We start from the raw sequence: 26,523 nt of genomic DNA, 5'->3' as shown, positions 1-26,523 counted from the left end.
AGCGACAAAGACTGGAGAAGAAAAAGAAAATGTGCAGACAACTGTGTGTCAATGACACTGATGGGGAGGCAGCGGTGTATGGGATTGATGATTGTTTTCGTGCCCTTGCCAAACAGAAGGGGGTATGAGATTCAAGGTGGGTGAACAGAGGTGGGGGGCAGGGATTTATTTGATGGCACTGCTCGGCTGATGACACATCGGCTTAAAAGACATTGATGACTGGCTACAAAAGCACCTGCCTACATGGGATATGTATTATCCACCCACAAAAGATGACAACAGGTAATTATGATGAAGTGGATCGAGCAGACATTTCCGATACAGCATAATGCACGTTTCTTGGAGTGAGACAAATGCCTTCAGTGACAGCTCTTGGACGGCTGCTGAACATTTCTTTGAGAATTTTAGAGGCTGTGTCAGGAATAGAATAGGAATCAAGGTGAAAAAAAAATGACTAGACATTAGTTGAGAAGAAATATCTGCAAAGTCTATGCCTTTAAAAATGTATAGTTACAGGGCTTATATTAACCTGCATTAAATTAAGTGGCTTAACCACATCAGACTGTGAATGTCTCTATGGTTATAGCAAATTATTGGCACATTGGCTGTAACAGGCTTTTTAAGGTCAGTAAAATGCAATGAGGTTAAGACAGTTTTGTAGCATGCATGTCATTGTAGCAGTTTGGTATTCAGTGTGAGTTAGGGAGATTCATTTGAGTTCAGTAAACAACCAACACAAGACTTGACAGAGCTCAGAGGTCTGTGTCATTGTGGGAAGACTGGCACATACTACACACAGTTTCCTCTGAGAGAGAAATCAGACAAGGAATAAAAGTTGAAATGGCCCAAACATTTAGGTGGAACATACGTGAGGAGGGCACCCACTAATGCTCTCAAAGTTATTTATCAACAAGGTTTTCCAGAGTAGCATGCGGTTTTCTGGACTCCACATGGTCAGCAAAGATCCCCTTTGTGCCTCTTAATGCCTTGTATAAATAATTCAATATCTGAAGCCGAGCAACTCAAAATAGGGCCACTTTAGCAGATGCATTGCTCCCAAAACAGAACAAAGAGCTTTGCACACAACACAAATAGTTGGTTTTTAAAGGCCGTTAGAGAAATTGCCAAGCTGTGCCATAACTTACAATTGTTTCTTTGTAATTAAAACACAACACATTGATCTTGCGTTTTAAAGCGTTTAGGACAAACCATTAAACGATTAGAACAAGTGATCAATTTCACAGCTGAAATTAAAACGTCTTCAAACAAGAAGTGAAGACAAATAGCTTCATTGAAATGAAGAACAATGCGCCCACAAAACAATGGAATTAAAAAATAAATTCATAACTTAAAAGAAAAATGTGGAAAAGGAAATACTGCATTTAAGGGTTCCATCATCAAAAGAAAAAAAAAAATCAGAACACAGATGGTTTCAGCATACAGATTCAAAATTCCCTTTTTTCCAGTGCCAAGAGCAAAACTCACACTGAACCCTGGTGTTTACTGTATGTATGATATTAACATTTCATACCAGCATATGACACAAGCAAAAATTTAACGTGGGATGAACTATCATGAAAGAATGTTCATTAAATCTCCCCAGCTGTTATAGTGCCGGAAAGTTCTAATCTTCAGATAAACAGAGAGAGCAAGCGGGCGGTGTGACGTTTTCACCAACGGTCAGAATGTCATAGACGCAACTTGGATCGGTGTTTTCCTTCATTGGCAGTCCGTTCACTTACATGAATTTAAAATGCAAATGAAGCAATTAGGGAGACTTAAATGACATGCATACATACCCAGAGGTAGTAGGTGAACTGCAAGGCGAAGATGGCAATGCCCTCGTTGTCAAAGGAGCCAGCGACAGAGCGAGAGATGTATCCTGGGACGATGGCAATGAAGCAGGCTGCCAGCAGCCCGGCCCCTTGGTTCCACAGCTCTCGTGTCAGCAGGAAGGTGGAGATGGCAGTGAGACCACTGAACACCGGGGCCAGAAATACACATACATCACGGATATGGACAGTGATGTGAAGCAAGTTGAGCACATAGTGGATGAGGCCAGCTGTCACCATTAATCCTGGATACACCTGTATGAGTCACAGAAAATAGGACAAGGTAAGCAACACACAAAAAAACAATGCGAACAACGATAAGGTAGCAATGTTCTCCATCGTAGACTCAGAATTTAGCTAGTCAAGTTTAAAAAGTAGAACTGATTATTCCAGTACACAATATACAATTACATTCAAGATTCAAGAGGTTTATTTGTCACACATAGTTATACGTGGTACAGCGCATGGTGAAATTCTTTGTGTCCCTGCATCCACTAAAAGAAAAAGAAGTGTGCACACAGGATGCATACTATGATAAGAATAGTGAGTTATAGAAACGGCAGTTTGAAGCAACAGTGCAAAGAAAATATAAAGTGTATAGTGCATAAATACATGAATTGATGTGCATCACGTTCAGTGTGTTGTCTACTCTTATCCCCACACAATCATTGCATGGCATCTGGTCTTACGAAAGAAGGAAATTATGAGGTTATGAAATTTAAGGTACATCTATCAGCTGAAACAAACTGCACCAGACTGACGATGAACTGTTTGTGCTTTCAAACACCTGACTGGTGAGAAGGTGTCCTCTTGATGGGTTGGAACAAAAGCCTGCACCCACTGTGGACCTTTGAGGACAGTGCAAGTTGTACTGTCATTCATTTGATAAATAGCAACCACCTATTATCCAATAATGCAACCTCTGCTCACCGACTATATCAAGGCAAGGGAAGTGTTTTAAGTACTCTTCGGTCCAGAATTTTTAAAACTAAAGCGAAGTCTGTGTAACATAGGAGAAAAGTCCCTGATGCATGTTCACTGCAGATATTATTCAGCTAATTTTTAACAAACTCAGATCCAACCATCACCTATTAGCAAATGCCTTAGGGGTCCAGTGGTCATAATAACAATCAAATTGTAATTCTCAGGATAGCTCAGGATCTCGTTGTCCACTAAACTACACTTGTGATTATTAGTGATTATTAGGGGAACTATCAACTGGCCCTTATAGAACAACTTAGAAGAGTTTGAATGACGAAACAAGTGCCAAGGACACTTTTTATAATACTCTGTATAATACTGACTCAATTCTTCAAATTATAAATGCTAGAAAATGTCACTGAAACCATTAATATTACAGTAGCAAAGATGATTCTGCCATTTCTGTGGAATGTGATATTCAAAAAGGCTGATGCTATTTCTTTGGCTAAAAATATGACAGTCAGTCTCCTGGGATGGAGGGAAGGTTTGGAGAGAAAATGGGATAAAGATGAAGAAGGCAGCAAGACCGGTCTAGACAGAAGTAAACCGAGCTGTCACATTAGCTGATACTGGCTCATCTCGTTCTCAAAACTGTGACCAAAGTGACACTTCTATTGCCCGAGTGCAGTTTCACTTTGAGCTTAAATAGTCAAGGAATAGGGCTAAATAGACAACAGCCTTTACTCTTTGCACAGAGTGGAAATTGAACTTGTCACAGTAACCAAACAATAAACGCTACAAAAATAAAATGCACAAGTATGTAGGTATTTGTGTTTTGAACAGGTGAAAGAGAGGCGATCAGAAAGGACAGTTTGTCCTCAGCAGTGATAGTCAATTTAAAAGTAATTTCATTTCTGCCTTGAGATCCCTTTCCAACAAAAAATAAACACTACTAAATCCCAGTTATGTATTGCTCAAAACAAAAAAAGACGAAAATAAAAAAAATATATGGTGAGAATGGAAATTTTCACACAATTTATAACAGGGACAGTGTGAAAAGGACTTGAGTTCCAAACAAAAAAGGACAAACAGAACTTTTGCTACCGACATGAATGGCAGGTAAATGATCAGACACATTTAAAATGGATACCTTTCACAGAACACCAAAACAAGTAGTATGCTAATTTGATGTGTAAAGCATACAGCGCACTTAATTTTCACAAAACAAACAACAACAAAAAGACGTTTGGTGTGGCGTGAAGCCAGCACCTAGCCATGTTTTAAAGGCATGAGATGAATAAATGATCTTTCATATTTATTTCATGACTAATGTGAGTGTGGGAGTTGTCAAAACATATTCTTGTTATGAACCTGGCAGCCTCAGAGGAAAAAGCCTTTGATTCATGCAAATTAAATTTTGACAAAAAGCCAGAAAATAAGTTAGAATGGCATTCTGTTGCCATAGCAACCACATTTGGTTCATCTATTTGTTGAAACCGAACGTGCTACCACATGGTGTGCATGCTTATTAAACAGCACATCACATGAGCTCAACGCATGGTAAACCCAAAACATCACATGGTTAGAATTAGTGGTGGGCGATATAGCAATATATAATGAATGCACGAAAGAGAAATGTCAATCGTGACATTCATCTATCGTTTGAATCATTTCATCATTTTGCATTTTTTTTCCGCAAAGAAGATACCGTTCTGTTGACGCGCCATCTCGTTTTAGCATTACGTATTCAAGGCATGCCATGCTCTCGATAACGTTTGTAGATGAGGGCAAGAACACCTTATCTGCCGAATGCTCTGGCCCTCTAATAGGGCTCACACTATCCTGGACCCACACCGTTGCCTCTGACAACTATGTCGTCATGCTGTCTGTCTATGTCGTCATGCTATGTCCCCATCATAGAGCCTGACGTGCCATGACATCATTGAGTGACTTTTTGTTGTCGTGTCTGAACTCGCTACATGTTCATATGGTTGATGATTTATGCATTTCCACTTGTATTTGGCTGATGGACAGCTGATTTTATTGACAGACATGTTTTCATTAATAATCTTGGATTCCAAATGTTTTCACTGATGTGATCCCACAGCTCTCATCATGAGGAAAACGGCGAGGAGGAAAGATGTTGATTTTACTTATATTTAAGCAAGAAGTTCACCAAACTATTCATTAATCATCTAGACATCTGGCTCTGCATTTCACAGATTCAAATCTTGCTCAGGATCATCCTCAATAGTGACATAAACCATAAAGCAGGCATTCTACTGCAAACGCTTGCACTACATGTCTTATTCTTAAATTTATATTGTAGTAGAAAAAACAGAAATGCCGTCTTTAGTTTGAAGCAGGGAAAAGACTAATAATAAGACATTGTTGATTTCACTGTGTTCAAGTACTTTCTGAACATATGAGCACATTGCAACAATACTACTATAATAATGATAATCAGGATCATTTTCATCACAATAACGGTGATAAGAAACAAATAAGTATGGCATCAATGACTGAATTCATTGTTAAAACTTAAGTTAACATAAACAAAATAATTTCTTTCAACAAGGTAATCTTTCATTAACCTAGTTAGAATTATACCTGAACTACATCTACAACAGTGAGGACAACAAAAATGAGTATAGGATTTTTGAAAGTCACAACAGACTAAATTGAGAAGAAGAAAATGTTTGATGTTTGAAACACAGCGACTATATCCAACCTTTTAAAAATCATCTCTGACAGACACTGAAAAGATTAGTCATTGTCTGTGTCTATTTTTTATGCTATTTGAACATTCGAATGCATCCAGCCCACCTCATCAGAGAACTATTGATGCAAATACTGAACATTTTCCCATGAAATGGAGGGCCAGTGTGGCGGAATTGAGGGCTGAATTCAATTTGTATGTTGATTTGTAGCTGTGGATGTTAAACTAATCACAAATGACTCAGCATTTTGCTTAAAACTATATGCCTTGCAGTTTCATTAATTAATGATCCGTCCACCCACACCTGGTTATACGAGGCCTAACCTCTTAATTCACCCTAATTACATTTACTTCTTTGATCCCAGCCAGCTCGGCTCATCATTCACAGTTGTCGGTGGTTAATAAATGCCAATGATAAAGCTTTGAAAAGAAGAAAATGTCTAAAAATCCAATTTTAGCATGTGACATTTGTTGACATTCAGTTAATTGAGCAAGATGGAATATAACGTTTTGGTATTGTTTCTTTCCCTACCAACGGCTGACTGAAAGATGGAAATGTGTGTGGACCGGAAACCGGTTGGATTGAGGTCTGGCGTGGACACACGCACGAGATAGTGGTAATAATGAAATTGACATGAAGAGCAACACAGGCTAGCAGGGCGTCTGAACACCCTAAACTGAAAAACGGACAAAAAAAAAAAAGGTGTCCACCTTTTTTCAGGTGGATAGCAAAAATTCCAGATGATTAGTGACTTTATAGTGCCATTACACAATCATCACATGATTTCACTAAATTAGTTTAGATATAAATTAGCCGATTCTTTGCGGACTCATACCCTTAATGTCGAGAGTTTGAGCAAAATCTCCCAGTTAACCACATACAGCCAGTTTCAACACTCCCATGGGATTGGTCAATGTGTCCCCTCCCCCGAGGTTGTTGAACATTGGGACACCACGTCTCAAAATCCTAGCTAAAAAGCATGCAAGACCACCACCATGACTATTGTGATAAAATTTGTTTCTATAAACCAATGGCCAGTAGCCACATGCAGTTTTGCTTCACTAAACAAGACGGTTGACAAGAATCCAAGATAATTGTTGAACACTTTTGGTGCATTACAGAGTGTATCTGAAGAGCATTATAAGCCTACATTACACACTTTTTTTTGTTTAATACCCTGAAGTGCTGGAGAAACAAAAGCTGTTGTGGTCACTATAATCATCATGTGATGTTAACAGAACTGAGACAGTGAGTTTCTTCAATAATAAAATCCAGCAATGGGTGACAAATTTCCAACTTCTTTCCCCACTTTTGACAAGTGCTTCATCTCCAACTTCAGCATATCATTTGGCTTCCCCAGAGATACTTCTATTGCACCAGCTGTGACAGGAGAATGTCACAGCCTCTCTGAATGTCGCCGCTAAAAGAAATGCTTAGGCAATTTTTGAATGGCAAAATGGTCAGATGTCTGAGTATAGAGCAATATGACAAGTAACCACAAATAACTTCAGCTCCCTGTGGTTTTTGAATGAGCGGAACGGACACGGGACAGACAGAAATAAGTGGACATTTTAACTGATATTTCAGGGATTTGGCAGTCAGTAAGCTCACAGGCACAACCTGAGCTTCCTGCAAGCTCGACTTCACGTGAGTCTTGACACTCTGAGGGTGATCATTGAAGAGATGGCCCATAAGGTGAGCGAGTTTCAGTTTACCATCACGTGTCAAGTCATACTTGACAGTAAAAAAACAATTATCATGATAAATGTGATTTCAGTGACAATGATAATTATCACAATTGTTAGATATGTTCTTGACTATTTATGCAACATTTTTAAAAAATAGTAACCACACTTAACCACATTGGATAATCCCTATTATTCAGCTTCAGCAAAGCATTTAAAATTTTATTCAGCTTTGGCCTCAAATTTTCAGTTCAGTGCATCCCTAAATGACATACTTCAACTTAAGAGCAAAATCTACGATGGATACTATTGACTTTGCCTTTCCACAATACCACAGCAGTTAGGAGGAGATAAATGTGCCTTAGTGTGACGTTAAACTACAGTACAGCATGTGTTAGTTCATAATTCTGCACGAAAGTCTTGTTTAGTTGCATTTCTCAAGACTGATGGTTTCAAGCCTCCACAGAGGACACAAGACACATTTTCCGTGTGGAACTACAAGAAGTATGAAGAACTGGTCAGTGTGATGTTATGTTGGGAAAAAAGGCAAAGAAAGTGAGGCAGAAACCAAGCATTTAAGAAAACAACAGGAAGCCAGGCAATTAAAAGATGAGAATGACAAAATTGAGGTCAGAAACATCTCAAAAACAAACAAAAATAAATTTGAGACACAGCATGACTTGTGGAATCACTACAAACGACAAGACATGGAGGACCCAAAGAACATCTATTGAATCCACCACAAACATAATAACAAAATCACTACTTCACACAGAGCATGCTAATGCCACTGGATCCGTCTGTTAGACACTTGGAACAAACCTCAATTCATAAATTGAGCAGCAAAACCAAAAACAACAACAATGACTTGTGAAGAGAGGAGAGACTTACAGTGCCACCAACAATCCTCCCCAGGGGATACCAGGCTCTTTCATCGAACCAGTTGAGAAACTCATAGAAGCCATTTGTTGTGAGATGATGCGTTGATCTGTAGTTGAACCTATGGTGACAGAAAAAAAGGGAATTAGAAAAGGTTATTCTCTGGGCTACATATCAAATAATGCACACAAACCATTTTCTGGTCTGGGAAGACAGAGGTTTAAAACATTGTCTGACTGTACATTCACATTTGATTGTACAGTCTGTATGACAAAAGATGAATTCAAAATGCTCTATTCAGGTAAATGAATCCATTAACCTTAATAGCAAAGTTGAAGTTACCAAAAACGTAAACAATGTCACAAGTAGAAAATAAAGAAAAGAAATGTAGATTATTTTTTAGGGAGCTGTGATGTTCCTATAAATCGACCGAAACTACTTTTGACCCCCTTCTTTTAGGGATCAAGTGCCAAGCCCAATCAGATCATGAGTGCCGTGTAAAGTGGAATGAGCATTCAATCTCGAAGAGCAATATGGTGAGCCAAGAGACATAACAGCACCACAATTAAAAACCAGAACATCAAGTTCAAGCAGAGAAACTCAGCCTGAGTACCATAAAAATATGCTGGTCTTGGATTGATGGGTCAGAAAATTGAGGGTGGAAATTGGTCTTTCAAATAAGTGCTCAGATAACACCTCAATGGATTGATGAAAATTAGGAGTGACATATTGTGCACTCTGAGAACCCCTCAGGCATTCCAATTCATATTATATCCCCACTTTCAATGAACACACATTTCCTGTAAAAATAAGGCCATCAGCAGCAGTGTGACTAAGTGGACTCTGTGGTGTTTACAAAGCCCTTTCTCTCACCATCAGGGAATATTCAACAGAAGACAACATCGTACAATGGAGAGTATGATTTCAAATTGCGTGCTTTTATTGCATAACCAGGCATTCATCACTGCAATTGACCAGCTAGTGACCTCAAAATAGGCTCTTAGAACTGGATTAATACTTTTAGTGCCACACAAACATGTTGGGAGGCACAAATTAAGCTTAAGTGCAGTCATTTAGTATTTTTTTTAAACATTTGACATTCATCCAAAAATGAAATGACAAAAAAAAAGTCTTTTTGCCTGAGCAGATGTCAGCAATGTGAAAGGAGGAAGCAAATTCAGCTGCCAGTTTCAGCCTGAAAATGTGGCGTACCTTACCTTACATCTTACACAATCATGGAATAGCAGAATTGACCAATTGCAACAGATAGAATATCGCGGAATTTGGCTCGAGGTGCCTGATCAACTTTTTGCGGGGAAAGAGGGATGTGTATTTAAGGAAAATTACATGGAGGGAAGCAAATTTGGAAGGCACAGTAAGCCGGCTACGCAGACTGAACAGACAGACTTGCGTGGTAGGGGGTGCTAGTATTAGCCACTGTTCAGGGTTGATGCAGTTCTCTAAACAAAGCCAGCGTTGTTTTCAGTGTCAGAACATCATAGGATTGGACACACATGCAGCATTCAGAGTGACAACAGTCGTAACAATTGCTTGATGGAGATATTCCGTAAACCAATTATTATTCGGAAGTGCATAAGAACCACCGCGAACGCTCAACCGGTTATTGCAGTGCTGAAATCAAGTGCTGCATGTTCAACATTCATTCAACACGGAAGGAGTATAAACATATAGAAGTATCAGAATCAAAGAAGCGACTTCTTCTTGAATGGAACTCACAAAATGCAGAAAAATGACAAAAATGTGAAATCACAACATAGTACATCTGAACTTATATTAGGAAAGTGTCAGGTGAAACATCACTGCAAACATCACAGACTGACACCCGCTTCGCGATCATAACGTTAGCAGACAGATCCCAAAACCACCAAGCACTTACAGGATGACACCTAACAGCCACATTAGTTTTCACCCAAAATTGAATTTTATGCTTTATTACCTAAGAATTGAGGTGTCCGATCACGCAACTTCACTCTTCTAGCCTAAGTCTAATTGCTTTGTGCAGGTGAAAGGGTGACCCAAATGGTGCTTTGAAAAGCTGCCAACACTGTAATGGGCCAGAGAGTCCAGCATGGCCGCCACTGCTTGACAAGAACTGACATTTGGCGAATAATATCAATATATCTTTTTAATTAGGTGTGTGGGTCTCTTTGTCAGACTGCAATAAATATGGGATGAAATGTGACTGCAATACCAAAGACGGTATTATTAGAACTTAAATACAACATACTGTGCTTTCCCAAATCTGACTAGCTAATGTTGTGACATACCTGTGTATTACAATAATGCTTTTCACTACATTTTGATAGAGAGCAGAAGAATATCTGACTTCGGTCTAGTTTAGCACAAGAAAAGTATTTAGAGAGCACAGAACCCCACCAGAAGATCCTATTTTTATTTTATGAATGCGAATAAATACATTAGGCAGTAACGTTCTAGAACTTGCTGAAACGTTGCCCTAGTCCAGGTCTGGCCAACCCGAGGCGCCCGAGCCACATGCGGCTCTTTTCCCAGTTTCATGCGGCTCTTCACCAAACTTTGTCATTCCCTAAACTAAACGGATGGCATGTGTTTCACCTGTTATTCATTGTCCTTACATATTTGTAGGATGTGGCTCTTTTCAGCAACAAAGTAAAACAATGTGGCTCTTAGCCTCTGACTGGTTGGCCACCCCTGCCCTCGTCGCTCTGTCTCAACAGAGTGTCAGACACTTTCAAAGCTTCATGGTTTCCGATGGTACCACCAAAGTTTGACTCATCCGCTCCTCGTCCTATAATGAAAATTTCTTGAGCCTTTGAGATCCCAGCAGGCAATCACATAATCTCCTTGGCAAGGAGGTTTTGACAGCCAGGATTTACACAACACTCAATTACATAAAGTCATTTAGTGGGGTTAACTTTGTACAACTCAATAAATGTGAATTATTGCCTGATAATTTGAATAGGAGTTGCCATGAAGAATAGAAGTACAAAAGAAATTTGGCAGATGTGCGATGCCTCTCCATATCCACAGATCTCCTAGCAAAAAAAAGTGACAGAATAATTCATCTGAAAAAGAAAGAAGAGTCTGGATCTCTCCCATGAATGTGAAAATATCAAATCCTCACCATCAATGCATCAGAGAGTGAATACAGTTACATAAGCATTTGAGATTTTCCAAATTACAACCAGTAACAAACTCAGGGCCAGCAGGGATCATTTACATCAATAACACAGAAATATTAATGATCTTTTCCATCCCCACAAGGTCACCTGAACAGCATAATGATACATCTAAATGAGAAGAAGAAATAGTTCAGCGGTCTAGTTAAAAACTGATCATAAATGGGTTCAGCTGTAAATCAAAGACAAACAGTTCCATTTTACAGTTCCATTTTTTATGCCAAGTGGTAGGACTGGATACATGCAAATGGATAGCTAGCTGATGACCTGGCACAAAATAAAGGCATTGTTCAAACTCTTCACATAAAAGAGAACAAAATCTCCTTGATGAAAAAAGGAATATGGCAAATATTTAGGCTAATAGTACCTAAATACTATGACTGGCCAAAGACAAAAACATTGTCTGATGAAAGACCAATAAAATGGCAAGGTCTTCCATCTAAAATAAAAAAGTGAAGTCAGTTTACTCCTGATGCCTGACATCTGTGCTTTATTGTGCATGCAAAGTTCAGCTCAAAATTTACAACAGCTGGACACTGTTCACCCCTGCTCTCTGGAGGTTTATCTAGGGATTAACATGCTTGAAGCAGTGCAGCCACAGGCTCATTTTATTCAAAACCAATTCCTGGCACTTGTTTATTGATACTTTAAGGTTTTTGCAGAACTTGCTTCAGAAACAGTTTCTCCCGCTGCTGCCTGGAATGATCTGCACAGTGAACTGCAGCTCTAAACTGAGATCAAACAGGCTTTTCAAAGAATTGCGAAAGTGTTTGTGGATTAAAAGTGCCCCTCTTTGGTATGCTACGTGCTGCAAGTGTGACTTGGTAGGTTCAATAGTCTTTATCCAGCGCATCATATACTGTAGGCATGCGTCTAAAAGCCTGAGGTCATGCTACCATAACAATAGTACCATCGGAGTGCTTTCGGCTGAAAATGGTCTCCAAAAATATGTCCAGTGATTTGCTATGAAGAGGTTTTACAATTCTTTTACAATTTATCTAAGATGATGGATGAACAAATTATGTGAACTTTCCACTAAAATAGATTTTCTGTGACCTTGACAGCGGACTATAGGGACAACAGATGGAAAATCAGGATCACGGTTTTAACACAAGAGATTAGGGCCAAAGACCAACACACACATCTGACTATAAAAAGGTTAAGTGGTGGTTAGTTGGTCCTGATTAAATCATGAGTGCAAACATGAGCAATTAAATGTAATATCAGTCGAGTCATCTAAAATAATCAGGTGAAAAACAAATCTTTTCATTCATTAAAAAGTATGCACAGAATAACATGTCACAATAACTTAGTTAGAAAAGTGTGAACTTGTGTAAAACAATTACAAACAAACAAGTTGAGCTCATACGCCATAAACTCATAACCAAAGTAAACCCCTCATGTGTAATTAAAGGAGCAAATGTTTCATTTCCAAATAGTTTACTTCTCAATTTACAGCCACGCTTTCTGCTGTTCGACTGAAAGAAAACATGTGAAACCATTACTTAAGAGTTTTATTTTACATGGGCATCAGATAATACAACTGATTTGAATGAATGTTTATTTCAATGTCCTCACATAGGAAATGCCTTACACAATAAATTGTTTGACATTTATATGTCCTTTACAGGGTTTCATTAGCGTTAAACCAAATACAATTCAGTCAATATTTCTTCTTCCGTTTCGCCAAGACTGAAAAGGAGCAGAGTGAAGAACAGTTCTTATGAAGGATGTCCCGATGCCAGCACTGGTACTGATGCTGGCCTATTTTGCTGTACTTCTACAACCAAATACTCATGAGAGCACAAAATACAAACTACACATAAACCAAGGCCCTATGATTTCCGTGATCACGCATCCATGGACAGAATAGCAATATTTGCAGATTAAAACAGAATCTACTGTTTAAAACGGAATATGGCAGAATTTAACAATGTGGCTGATAAACTGTTTTTGTGTGGAAGAGGGACGTGTGTTAAGGGAAATTGCATGGAGGGAAGCTACTCTGGAAGGCATAGTGAGCCCACTACTGAGACGAAGACCGTCCTTTTTTGAAAAATATAGCCATAGTTCTCCCTGTCAGTGAGAGAGCTGAACCCAACCCTTTGTTTACAGGTAGTGGGGGTGCTCAAGACTATACACCGGTGCCTGCATAGTGCCGACATGAAGTCTTGAATTCCATATAGGAATATGTGACAGGTGAACAGTGAAACTTGAAGAGAGGTGGAACGTGCGTAAAGAAAAAAAAAATTATTCTATCGGTAATCGTACACATACTTGCAAAAAGTGGCATCAGGACATCCCTAGTTCTGATCATTTCTGCCCCTAGATGACTCAACCCTCCCAGATATTTGCCGTGATAGTTTGAAAGCAAGCTTGCATTTCAAGTCAAAATGGAAAAATGAAGACATTTCTCAAAAATACAGTACAAATGTGATTCTAAAGACATTGATGAAAGTCACAATCCATATTCATCAAGGTGAGAAGAAGTCACTGCTGACATCAAGAGCATAGAGTCATCAGATGAACCTGTGGAGAGAAGTCATCATGGCGATCTGCCATAATCACGTAGCCTTGGTATCAGCATTGTGCAACGAAGACGTTCAATGATGAACAGGCCACAATGTGAACACAAAAACACAATTGAATGGGTCACACTGAAAACTTTAAGTTTCAGTATGTGGACTTGACCGTGAAAACCTTGTCGAGCTGGACTGCAGAAACCTTTGAAAAATTCATGGATGAATGGGTCCTCGCCCACGATTACGACTCCCAACATGACAGTAGTTACAGTAAGTAGCAGTCAGACGTGCACACGTTATTTTGACCTCTGCCCTATCAAGCAAATTTTCAAGGACTATGAAACCATTATGATGAGCGACACTAAGGGCAACTTGTCTCAGGCAATATAAGGGTAGGAACAATCATTTATAATAACGCTCATTAACAATTATTTTTCACTAATGACAAAGGAAGTGATTAAAATGAGCCTGTAGGTTATTGCATCAGCACCAATTTAGACGCACCATTTTAATCATTACCCAGAAGCCCATTTGCTGCTCAACACAAGGACAAAACCTCAAAAAAGCCATCAACTAGGACAGCAGTGTAGCGCTCAATCACTGGACAAACCAAAATGGTAATCACTGTCAAAGTCTTAAGCTAAATGAAACCCATATTTACTGAAATGTCAGCAGGATGACAGCCTTCCTTTTAATTAACAGAGGTTAAATTTAGCAGAGGTCAGCTTCAAAATACAGGAAATGCCCTCCAACTTCAACTCATTCCACAAGAAACACTCCTTGAAGCAAATACCATCCATTTCCATTTCTTTCTGCATCATGTTTCTCAAAATTGCCAGATTGAAAACATTGGCATATATAATCTCTGCGTGGAGGAAAACGGTCTGAGAAAGTTTCGTAGGTCTTTATATTAACATAGAAAGATCAAGAGCAACTTGAACACAGTTTCGATGGTCAGTTGTGAAGAAAAAAAAGTACACTGAAGGGCATTGTTTTTTTTGTTTTTTTTTTTTAATAATTTATAGGGGAAGATGTGACTTAATGGGTTAAAAAAAAAGTGTTTTGCTTTCATCTGGTCAACCTCTAGAAATGATAGACGGCATAATTGTATATTGGTCATCAGTAACACAACTAACAACACTAATGGGGAAAATGGACGCCTTTTTCTGTTAACGAAATCTAACAATTGAAAGAAAATGAGGGGTAAAAAGAAATTTCTCCTCTCAACAACTGAAAAGATGATGCACCACCGTAGTTATTATACAACAAAATATGGACAAAAAATCCAAATTATAAGCATTTATTTTTAATGACTATAGCCTAACCAAAGTAATATACAGGAAGGAATATAAGCATGACGTTTTTGTGTGAAACCCAATCTAAACAAAGAGACAACAGAAAACATGGCGAACGATCAACAGATCTGGTTCACAACTACACATTATTGGCTCATTGTGGAGGTCACAATGTGTACAGCGTGTATGGTTTGTGCAGGCAGATAAGAAGGAACCTTAGCCACTGCCTCACAATAGCGATGCTATCGTTGCACCTCATCAGGGAGCATTCACGCTGATTTTGGAGCAGCACCTTTTTTTCCCCACACATGGGTCTGAATGGAAGACATTCATTTCAGCCTCAGTGGATGGCTACACAGGCCACAGCAGAGCGCCCACCCAGAGGTCCCGCAGCATCAGAGGCACCACCTTAGGGAGGGCTATTAGGAACTGAAAAGGCACAGCAAGTGAGTTTCTGGGTCCTGCTCCACAGGAAGGACAAATTGGGAGGAAGCAGAGATGCAACAGCCAGCAGCAGTAGGGAGAGCAGATGTTCTAGGATTAGAGGAACAAACATCGGAAAAAAGGGTGGCCGAAGGCTGATGACCCAGCAGCTGGCACAAGGGCACATAGTGAGATGCACCAGGCGGTGATACCACAAGCAAACTGCACCTGTGTCTACATATTTTCCCCTGCACATTAACAGTCGCTGACCTTGTGGGAAGCAAAAAAGAATGCACTTGTGCCATACAATGTAACTATATACATTTTATAACTTGTGCAGTGTACTTATTACATTAGATTGGCTTTTTTATTCAGGAATGTTCAGATATGCTGTGAATTAACATGACATTCCATTGTCGGAAATGGCCTCCTTTCACTTGAAAATGTGTTATTTTCAGAAAGAAAATGAGTCTTTCACTGGGTGAAATGCAACAGGGCAAAGGTGCATCCACAGCATTGCATATTCTGAAATAATGACATGCAAAAAGAGGCAACAAAGACGCTTGATATGGATTTCAAAAGCACCCTGCAACCTTGACGAAAAAAGACATCAAGTGTTAAACTCAGCCAAGTGGGCACACACATTAATTTAGGCACTCTTGTTTCCCTTTTCAGGGGACACGGCATTGTCACGATGATCTGAACGTACAAAATAAGAGACGTCGTGAGGGTAATGCTGATGAAACATGACATCCGTAAGGCAGCTCAAACAGAAGACGGTATTTGCTAGACTTCTAAACTAGACCTTTGGCTTTAGAAAACAACAAAGGGCTGTCTCACATCTCTTCTACCACGCCAAATCAGCTTGGCAAAACATAAGGACTATGAATCCAAAGAGGTCTGAGCGTGACAATTATCATTTCAGCTGTGGTGGGCATATCCTAATCCTGCCAATTAAGTAGGTCATTGCACCCCTACCTTTGGGAAATAGTCGACGGACCCATCAGGACACTAAAAAGTGCTTGGAATGTAAAAGTATACTTGCACAGCACATTCAATTTAATTGATGCTGGGGGAAAGGATTGTTTATTAATTTCTTACTGCGTTAAAAACTAAAGCTTCTTTCTTAATGATGCCTATTAAACAAAGGTAGCTGCTCAGTGATTAAAAGATTATTTCCAAGCTTCCATGCAACTAATTGAATTCAAAGTAGTTCATAATTGGGGAGGGAATCATAATGCAATGTGAAGAATTGCTTGACAAAAAACAATTATAAAGGTTTACTTCTGCTGCACCACAACAAGTACATTCCATCACAATCATGAGACAACAGTTCTCAACATGCAGTTTATCTTCAATAAGTGGCCAACTTACATCCATGTGATTATTATCATTATTTCATTAAACAAATCAAATGAGACATGAGATTAAATTTGTTTTGTAAATTTGTTTAAAATTGTTTAAACGATTAAACAATACTTCATTTGGAACGCTCAAACTTTTGATAAGGCCCAAATAAGCAAGGCTGGTCCGTGCTAAGTCAGACTTTTGCCCAATGAGATGTGTCAATCGCAACTGGCATGCGAGGATAGATTTGACAAGCAAAGGAATATGGTACTAGCAAAGCAACTATAGAAAGGCTTGAACGCCCATCCCTTTTAAAATCACATGTAGAGTAGTAACTGAGGAAAAGGGTGGAGGAAACGCAGCATACTGACAGCATCATGCCTAAAAGTAGGGCGTCCCATTTTCAGTACAATGAGTCCCCAGGACACCCAGACACCCTGAGCTGACAGCCTGGACATGATTCTGAACAGGAGTTTTAGAGGTAAAAACATACCAGGGTTAATTGAAAAAAGCTGTTTTATGGGTTTTTTGCAATCATAGAGAAGCATAACACAGATAAACATAAATAAACCTTGCATAGCCAGTTTGACTTGTATTTGGACAACAACATACATGCATCACATCTTGGCTTGTGTATTACAGCTGACTAACAATGACTTCATTGTCCAGAATGATGCCTTCAGTTCTCGTTCTCACTGTCAGTGTGACACAGTCCACAGGGCTTTTGTTCCCCTGCCATTAAAGATACTTCACACTTAGCCTGCAACTACTGATTTGCCAACAATCTAGAATCCTCAGTACAGCCATACTGCTGAGTCAGACTTTAAATAGTGGACCATTTACATGATATTATGTAGCGGAAAGGTGCAACACAAAATACAATCCAATTGCTTTTAAGGGAGCTGCTTGCTTCATTAGTTTTCTTTCGCTTGTTCCCTTAATGGAGTCATGGCTGTGTCCTGAATCCCTGCAATCAAGCTCAAAACCAAAAAAAAATGAAATGCTGCAGAACTGTATCTTTTCCTCAAAAACAATGAATGTCAATAATTGATGACTAGCTATTTTGGTCTCTCATTTTGTGAAATGCTGCTTGCTGTCATCTCCCATGTGGGAAATGTGGGTGTGCTGTTGGCAATATTGCTGCTATTTAAAAAAAAAAAAAAAAAAAGAAAGAAATCTTTCAAAGTTACCATGACTCACTTTATGCTTAAGGCGCTCCACCTCCACAATACACCGTCTTGCCCTGAGGCTGAGCGCACAAGACAACTAAAACCGTATTGGTAATCACTTCATTAGGGGGTATTTAGATTTTACAGTGAAAATAGACCTCCTGGATAAATTTTAGAAATATCAATACACGCTTAACACCACATCGGTCTGATGATTTTGCAATCACAAGGGAACCATATTTGGGGTTCATTATGTTTGATACATGCTCTTCTTGTGTGTTATATTTTAGCTATGATTTGTAGCTATGTCTGAATGGAAACTTGCAGAATGGAAACTTGTCGTATTGAAGGTGATAGGCTGGGTCAATGAGAGACTAGAGAGAGTAAGAAAACAAAGTTTGTGGTAAAAAAAAAACAAAAAACAGTAGACCCGTGTCCTGTCGGCAATGGAAGAACCAGGTCAAGTTTGCAATGTTGTTTTTGTTCAATTCGTTTCAACGCTGTTCAACACATTAACCTCACTTTGATGCAGAAGCTGTTGAACTTTCCGACATGTTTCAGCACTACCGCATACCAGTGACTGAAATTTTAAATACCAGTGCAGTACATAAATAAATATGCCAACAATAAGACACTCATTTACACAAGTAACTGAGGTACGTAGACACACTTTAATTTGAAAATTGTCCATTTCTTAGTTAAATCCAACGATATTTTCAAGTAAAACAGACGACTTCGCTATATACAGTAGCCAGTGGTTGATTGTTTTCAAGTAAAAATATTTTAATTATTAAAAAGATGTCTGGTACATAAAGTGTTTTTCCCACCAGCCTCAGGACAAAAGAATTGGATCAAAATAACAAAAAAGATGCTGTATTCCACAAAATGTTGTCCTTAAAATGCAAAAAATAGAGGAGACATCAGGATTTCCGCCACGGTTCGTCATGGCTTGAATGAGAGCCGCCATGTCACCTGAAAATGTTTTTTTTAAAGATGCAATAGCCAATGTGGTTACGTTTTTTTTAACCAATTTTTTTCATGTTAAAAATAGTCAAAAAACATATTTACATCCATCCTAATCCCCTTCCACTGGGTGCGGCGGCTCAGGCACATTTTCAAAAAATCCTGGTGGACAGCCCATAACCCTGGCCCCAGCACATTCCCCTCCCTCAGGACACCCAGACGCCCTCCTAGATAAAAGTCTGTGTAGTGGGCAAGCCAGTCACAATGGTCGATAAATCATCACTAAAAAAAAAAAAAAAAAAATAGATCTGATCACTTGCCATCTTGGTTTGCTCAATAATATTGTTTATTGCCAATAATTTATGGACTAGTAAAATTTGTGATCTTTACAGTATGCCTTCAAATTACTTTCCTGATAAGAGGCACAGCGTGTTACAGAACATGGTAGAAAAATGATCAACACCCCACAAACTCAATGGAGCTGGCCATTCTTCCTGGATGAGCTGCTGGCTGAGCTGAGATTGACAGTCTTGTCTGCTTATGCCTGTGTCCTGCTTGACACCACACCATTCATCCATCTGCCATTGCTCTGCTCCAAGAGACATCTACTGAAACTCCTGCCTTCAGCCACCATTATATGTGTCAGCATTCCAACGTAACAAGAAAGGTGTCCTGCCGTAATATTGGCTGACATGCCCACCTGTAATGTAAACTGAAGTCTTAAAACATTAATCTGGCAACCATGTTGCCTTCATACAGTCATCAGGATCATTGACAAGTCAGGTGAACAATGCCAACATCTGCACCAGGCAATACCTTGAAGACACGGTTGGCAGTCTGTCAACAAATCCATTTTAGCTAGATGAAGCAACAGCATTAGAAAAGCTCAGTGTGGAAATATTACGTTTCGCCTCATTCATACCTCATGCTATGTCACAAGTAGTGATGCCGGTAATGCGTTGTAATCTAGTAACCCAACACATTACTCTTTCCACCACAGTAATCCAATAAAAGTCACTTATCCAAGTCATTGTGCGTTACTATCTTTGCCATTTGCTGGAAGCAAAATATTTCCAATTGCTTTCTCCTACAGAGCAATGAGGCATGAAGTCAAGCGGGACACGTTAGTCACATCTTAACATGCGGGGCATGCATACTACCAGGTTTTCTCACTTCTACTACCAAGCTCTTGTACTTCTATTAAAGATCTCTTACACAACACACATGTACTGTACATGTGTCGTAGTGATAGTTTGGTTGTAGATGTGTGAAAGCTTGATAGTATGCATAAGTTAGTTCATAGTAGTAGTAGTAGAGAGCTTTGTAGTATAACAGACAACTTGGGAGTAGAAGAGAGAATTTTGTCTCAAGCGGTCCCTCGTATACAGCCACTAGTTTGAATTTATGTCTGCTGCAGATGACATCGTCCACAGATGCGCAGAAATGGCCAATGAAAGAAAGCAAAATAAAGGCAGCCTTGCAAAGTATGTCAAAGGTGCGGACTCAAAAACGAATTACTCAATTGTTTAAAAATATTGTCAGGCTGAGTTAAATGACACTTATGATAAATTAAGCTATCCACACCTTTCTGGATAGTTTTTGTTTGGCGCAGGATGAAACAGTAATGATGTGCTGTTCTGCCTTCTCTTGAAAGGCGAAAATAAATTGCTTTGCCAGCGCTATAGAGTGCAGCGACACCAGGGTCACTCCAACAATTACTTATGGGCAGTTATTCCCTCCAAGAAGCCAACAGGTGACGTGACACACTGAAATTTGTACAACTGCGAGGACAGGGACTATCAATGTAATGTAAATAAAGGAAATAAATAGGTCTTAAAAAGGAAAATCCTGTTTTATTATAACTCAGCCAGTTTCAAAAAATCCTGGCGGAAACACGAGGTAGTAAACTGCAATTTAACATTACAAGCATTTTTTTGTCATTTTTGTGCAAGCCTTTCGTGAAGGAGTCACTCCGCGATTATCAATCACACATGGAGTGGTTGGGCTATCCACCTGTTACAGGTCGAGCGTGAGCAACTGCTCTTATGTACTGATCCAATTGGCTGAATATGATTGAAATTCACAGATTCTCAGCCCCTTTGCAGGGGTAGCTGGGAAGCAGAATTTTGGCTAGAGGGCGTCTGCAAAACATGAGAAAATGGACGCTCTCCAGCACTCAAAACCGCACTCCGTGTTTCCTCAGCAGGATGCCCTAAATGTATCATTAGTGCCTGCATATGGCCCAACCCGTAACTCATCTCAATGGTTTACATTAAATTGTGTTTCCGCCCGGTAATTTCGCCAAATATGATACAAATTTGCAGATTCTCGAAACGCACTTTAGCCATCGCAGTCGCTATATTTGCTAACCGTCGTAATCTCACGGTAAATCACGACACTCGCGGCAGGGAAGTTCGCTGCTATTGATTGGATGACCAATGCTGATGACAGGAGGAAACCGCAGATAAGTTTCAAACTTTGAACAATCATTCACAAAACTTCACCTTCACCTTCACCTTCACCTTCTTCTGCCGCTTATCCGGGGTCGGGTCGCGGAGGCAGCATTCGGAGCAAGGAAGCCCAAACTTCCCGGTCCGCACAAACCTCCTCCAGCTCCTCCCGGGGGATCCCGAGGCGTTCCCAGGCCAGACCGGAGACATAATCTCTCCAGCGAGTCCTGGGTCTTCCCCGGGGTCTCCTCCCGGTAGGACATGCCCGGAACACCTCCCCAGGGAGGCGTCCAGGGGGCATCCGGATCAGATGCCCGAGCCACCTCAGCTGGTTCCTCTCGATGTGGAGGAGCAGCGGCTCCACCCCGAGCTCCTCCCGGATGACCGAGCTCCTCACCCTATCTCTAAGGGTGCGCCCAGCCACCCTGCGGAGGAAACTCATCTCAGCCGCTTGTATCCGCGATCTCATCCTTTCGGTCACTACCCAAAGCTCGTGACCATAGGTGAGGGTGGGAACGTAGATCGATCGGTAAATCGAGAGCTTCGTCTTGTGACTCAGCTCTCTCTTCACCACGACGGTCCGATACAGCGACCGCATCACTGCCGCCGCTGCACCAACCCGTCTATCAATCTCACGCTCCCTTTTTCCCTCACTCGAGAACAAGACCCCGAGATACTTAAACTCCGCCACTTGAGGCAAGACCTCTCCACCAACCTGGAGAGAGCAAACCACCGTGTTCCGGTCGAGAACCATGGCCTCAGACTTGGAGGTGCTGATCCTCATCCCGGCCGCTTCACACTCGGCTGCAAACCGACCCAGCGCATGCTGAAGGTCCCGGTCCGATGAGGCCAGCAGAACAACATCGTCCGCAAATAGCAGAGATGAAATTCTGTGGTTCCCGAACCGGATCCCCTCCGCCCCCTGGCTACGCCTAGAAATTCTGTCCATAAAAGTGATGAACAGAACCGGTGACAAAGGGCAGCCCTGGCGGAGACCAACATGCACCGGGAACAGGTCTGATTTCCTGCCGGCAATGCGAACCATGCTCCTGCTCCGGTCATACAAGGAGCGGACAGCCCCTAGCAGAGGGTCCCGCACCCCATATTCCCGGAGCACCCCCCACAGGACATCGCGAGGGACACGGTCGAACGCCTTCTCCAAATCCACAAAGCACATGTGGACTGGTTGGGCGAACTCCCATGAACCCTCGAGCACCCGGTGGAGGGTATAGAGCTGGTCCAGTGTTCCACGACCGGGACGAAAACCACACTGTTCCTCCTGGATCAGAGGTTCGACTATTGGCCGAAGTCTCCTCTCTAGTACCCTGGAATAGACTTTTCCAGGGAGGCTGAGGAGTGTGATCCCCCTATAGTTGGAACACACCCTCCGGTCCCCTTTCTTAAACAGGGGGACCACCACCCCGGTCTGCCAATCCAGAGGCACTGTCCTCGACTGCCACGCGATGTTGCAGAGACGTGTCAGCCACGACAGCCCTACAACATCCAGGGATTTCAGATACTCCGGACGGATCTCATCCACTCCCGGGGCCCTACCACCGAGGAGCTTACGAACAACCTCGGTGACTTCGGCCCGGGTGATGAGAGAGCCATCCGAGTCCTCAGTCCCCGCTTCCTGAGTGGAAGACGTGACGACGGGATTGAGGAGACCCTCGAAGTATTCTTTCCACCGCCCGACAACATCACCAGTCGAGGTCAGCAGTCTCCCACCCTCGCTGTAAACAGCACTGGTGAGGCACTGCTTCCCCCTTCTGAGTCGACGGACGGTTTGCCAGAACTTCTTCGAGGCCGACCAATAGTCCTCCTCCATGGCCTCTCCGAACTCCTCCCAGACCCGAGTTTTTGCCTCCAAGACTGCACGGGAAGCGGCACGCCTGGCCTGCCGGTACACGTCAGCTGCCTCAGGAGTCCCACAGGCCATCGAGACCCGATAGGACTCCTTCTTCAGCCTGACGGCATCCCTTACTTTCGGTGTCCACCACCGGGTTCGGGGATTGCCGCCGCGACAGGCACCGGAGACCTTGCGACCACAACTGCGTGCAGCCGCACTGACAATGGAGGAGGAGAACATGGACCACTCAGACTCCATGTCACCTACCTCCCTCGGGATCTGGGAGAAACTCTCCCGAAGGTGGGAGTTAAAGACCCCACTGACAGTGGGTTCCGCCAGGCGTTCCCAGCAGACCCTCACAATACGTTTGGGCCTGCCCGGTCTGACCGGCTTCCTCCCCTGCCAGCGGATCGCACTCACCACCAGGTGGTGATCGGTTGACAGCTCTGCCCCTCTCTTCACCCGAGTGTCCGAGACACGTGGCCGAAGGTCAGATGACACGATCACAAAGTCTATCATAGACCTCCGGCCAAGGGTGTCCTGGTGCCATGAGCACTTATGGACACCCTTGTGCTCAAACATGGTGTTCGTTATGGACAAACTGTGGGTGGCACAGAAGTCCAGTAATAGAACACCGCTCGGGTTCAGATCGGGTAGGCCGTTCTTCCCAATCACGCCCCTCCAGGTCTTGCTGTCATTGCCCACGTGGGCGTTGAAGTCTCCCAGTAGAACAATGGAGTCCCCGGTTGGGGCACTGTCAAGTACCCCTCCCAGTGACTCCAAGAAAGCCGGGTAGTCTACACTGCTGTTCGGCCCGTAAGCCGCAACCGCTGTGAGACACCTGTCCCCAACCCGTAGGCGTAGGGACGCGACCCTCTCGTTCACCGGGGTAAACCCCAACACGAAGCTGCAGAGCTGCGGGGCTATGAGCAAGCCTACGCCAGCCCGCCGCCTCTCCCCGCGGACAACTCCAGAAAAGTAGAGGGTCCAGCCTTTCTCAAGGAGTTGGGTTCCAGAGCCCAGGCTGTGCGTGGAGGAGAGCCCGACTATATCTAGCCGGTACCTCTCAACCTCCTGCACAAGCTCAGGCTCTTTCCCCCCCAGCGAAGTGACATTCCATGTCCCAAGAGCCAGAGAATGTCCACACGAACCAGGTCGTCGGGCCCCCCGGCCTCGACTGCTACCTAGTTCTCTATGCACCCGACCCCTATGACTCCCTCTGTGGGTGGTGGGTCCGCAGGAGGGACGGCCCATGTCATTCGTTCGGGCTTGGCCCGGCCGGGCCCCATGGGCAGAGGCCCGGCCACCAGGCGCTCGCATTCGAGCCCCAACCCCAGGCCTGGCTCCAGGGTGGGGCCCCGGCTGCGCCATGCCGGGCGACGTCACGGTCCTTGATGTTTTTGGTTTTGTCATCGGGGCTTCTGAACTGCTCTTAGTCTGACCCGTCACCTAGGACCTGTTTGCCATGGGAGACCCTACCAGGAGCATAACGCCCCCGACAACATAGCTCCTAGGATCATTCAAGGTACACAAACTCCCCCACCACGATAAGGTTGCAGTTCCAGGGGGAGCATTCACAAAACTAACTCATTAAATTCTAATTGTAGGACTATTTGATGCTATCTCCAGTCACTGCTGTTGTGACTCAAAATAAAGAGGTTGCAGTCATTATTTCTCTTTTGAGAGACATCATTTTCAATAAATACTGACATGGAAACATCTTGTAGACTTTGGGGTATAGGCTGCAAAATATTTAGTGCAATTCCACCATGAACGCTTCTTCCAAGAAAGACATTGGACATTTTCATTTAAACAAATATTTAAGTTCCCCGAGATCCTTGAGGTTCATTATGACAAACACAAGATAGGAAAAAGAAAAGGTAATCTGGAGTTATCCATTGGGATACATGTCTTCCATGAGAAAAAGGAATGGAAGTTAGTTGAGCATTCAACCGATTATGAAATAATGGTGTTATGGAAGGGGGGAGGGGACAAAAGAAGGCTCATTGACAATAGATCAGAACATACCGACAACTGCAGCTATGAGAAATGGGCTTGACAACCAAATCTGTTCAAGATTTCATTTCTATCGTGCCAGTGTAACTCTGATTTTTACTTGTGCGAGACAGCAAATATCAAAAGTAAAATGTAGAGGTTTGATAGAGTTCACAGATAGAATAAATATTAACACTAAGGCAAACTCAAGCTATTTGAAGTATTAAGTAGCGCATTAAAAAGCAAAGTAGCAGATTGGCACTATCCGTTTACAATGCTCACAGATAAAAAAAAAAAAAAAGAAGAAGCCGATATAGATCAGTGGTCCTCACCCATTCCAGAGTGATGACATACACATGTTCACTCAAACGAACAATGAAATCTCCTTGGCTCAATCACCAAAGGCTCCTTCAGATTGGATGCTTGACAGGCATTAATTCCTCCTCTCTCTCAGCCTTCAACTATCCTTCCACTCTGCTGTTTTTGACGCCTCTCTGTATGCAGGTGCAGTCACCCACAGAGCTACATGCTGACTCCTGTCAATAAAAGGACGGGGACATACAATAAGCGTGGTTCTTCCTTCTTCCGTGTATATGACCTCTCAATTATCGCGGGTATCAAAAAAACCTTGGGGAAAGCCAAAGCATTTGGAGGCATTCCCTTACTATTTTTTCCCTCATGAAATTATGACTTGGATGATTGACCACACAGCATCCTCAGGAGCAGCAGGGATCTTGGTGACTACAGGAGCATCTCCAAGCAATTACATAATCTAGAGAATTGTCAAAACATTTTAGCATTTTATGTATTGGCAAGCAATCATAGCTGCTCAAGTAGTTCCAAGTTGTTCCAAAAACACTTGAGCAACAACAGTGTAATACAGCCAAACCAAAGAGTACGGCAAATATATCACTTCAGATGTACATTTACAGAAGTGTATACATGAATTTTAAAAAATCTAACTTGGTGTGTTAATCTCAATTAGCCTAGCCACAACTCTGTAAAAGCCCTGCTCTAGGTCCTCTATTGAGTGATCAAGTACCTTTTAAAACAAACGAGCCCTTAATGACAATAAGAGATTTATTAAAATGCATTACTGCGACACAGAAACAAGTGATTTACTTCAGGTTAATTAAAACCAATTACATGTGGAAATTGTGACAGCTCATAATGAGAGTCAAGAGCAAGCAAACATTCGGAGAAGATATAAATAACCAAATAAATCAAAGTAGAACTCCATTTCAAATCCCAATGCATGTTAACATTAATTATGCAAATTGAAAACTGCCACAGA

General features: G+C 41.8%; 1 protein-coding gene across 1 annotated transcript in view; it reads right to left on the bottom strand.

Moving 5' to 3' along the window:
* stt3b (STT3 oligosaccharyltransferase complex catalytic subunit B) overlaps window positions 1-26,523 on the bottom strand; it is a 58,179-nt gene that overhangs the window by 24,761 nt on the left and 6,895 nt on the right. Inside the window, exons 2-3 of the mRNA XM_053864255.1 lie at window positions 8,050-8,158; window positions 1,800-2,087 (exon numbers count right to left, since the gene is read on the bottom strand). Of these exons, the coding sequence (XP_053720230.1) occupies window positions 1,800-2,087; window positions 8,050-8,158 (397 nt within the window). The remainder of the gene's footprint in view (window positions 1-1,799; window positions 2,088-8,049; window positions 8,159-26,523) is intronic.

The sequence above is a fragment of the Synchiropus splendidus genome, chromosome 4, assembly GCF_027744825.2.
Source record: "Synchiropus splendidus isolate RoL2022-P1 chromosome 4, RoL_Sspl_1.0, whole genome shotgun sequence".
NCBI classification, from domain to species: Eukaryota; Metazoa; Chordata; class Actinopteri; order Syngnathiformes; family Callionymidae; genus Synchiropus; species Synchiropus splendidus.
This window is presented reverse-complemented; position numbering and strand designations above follow the sequence as displayed.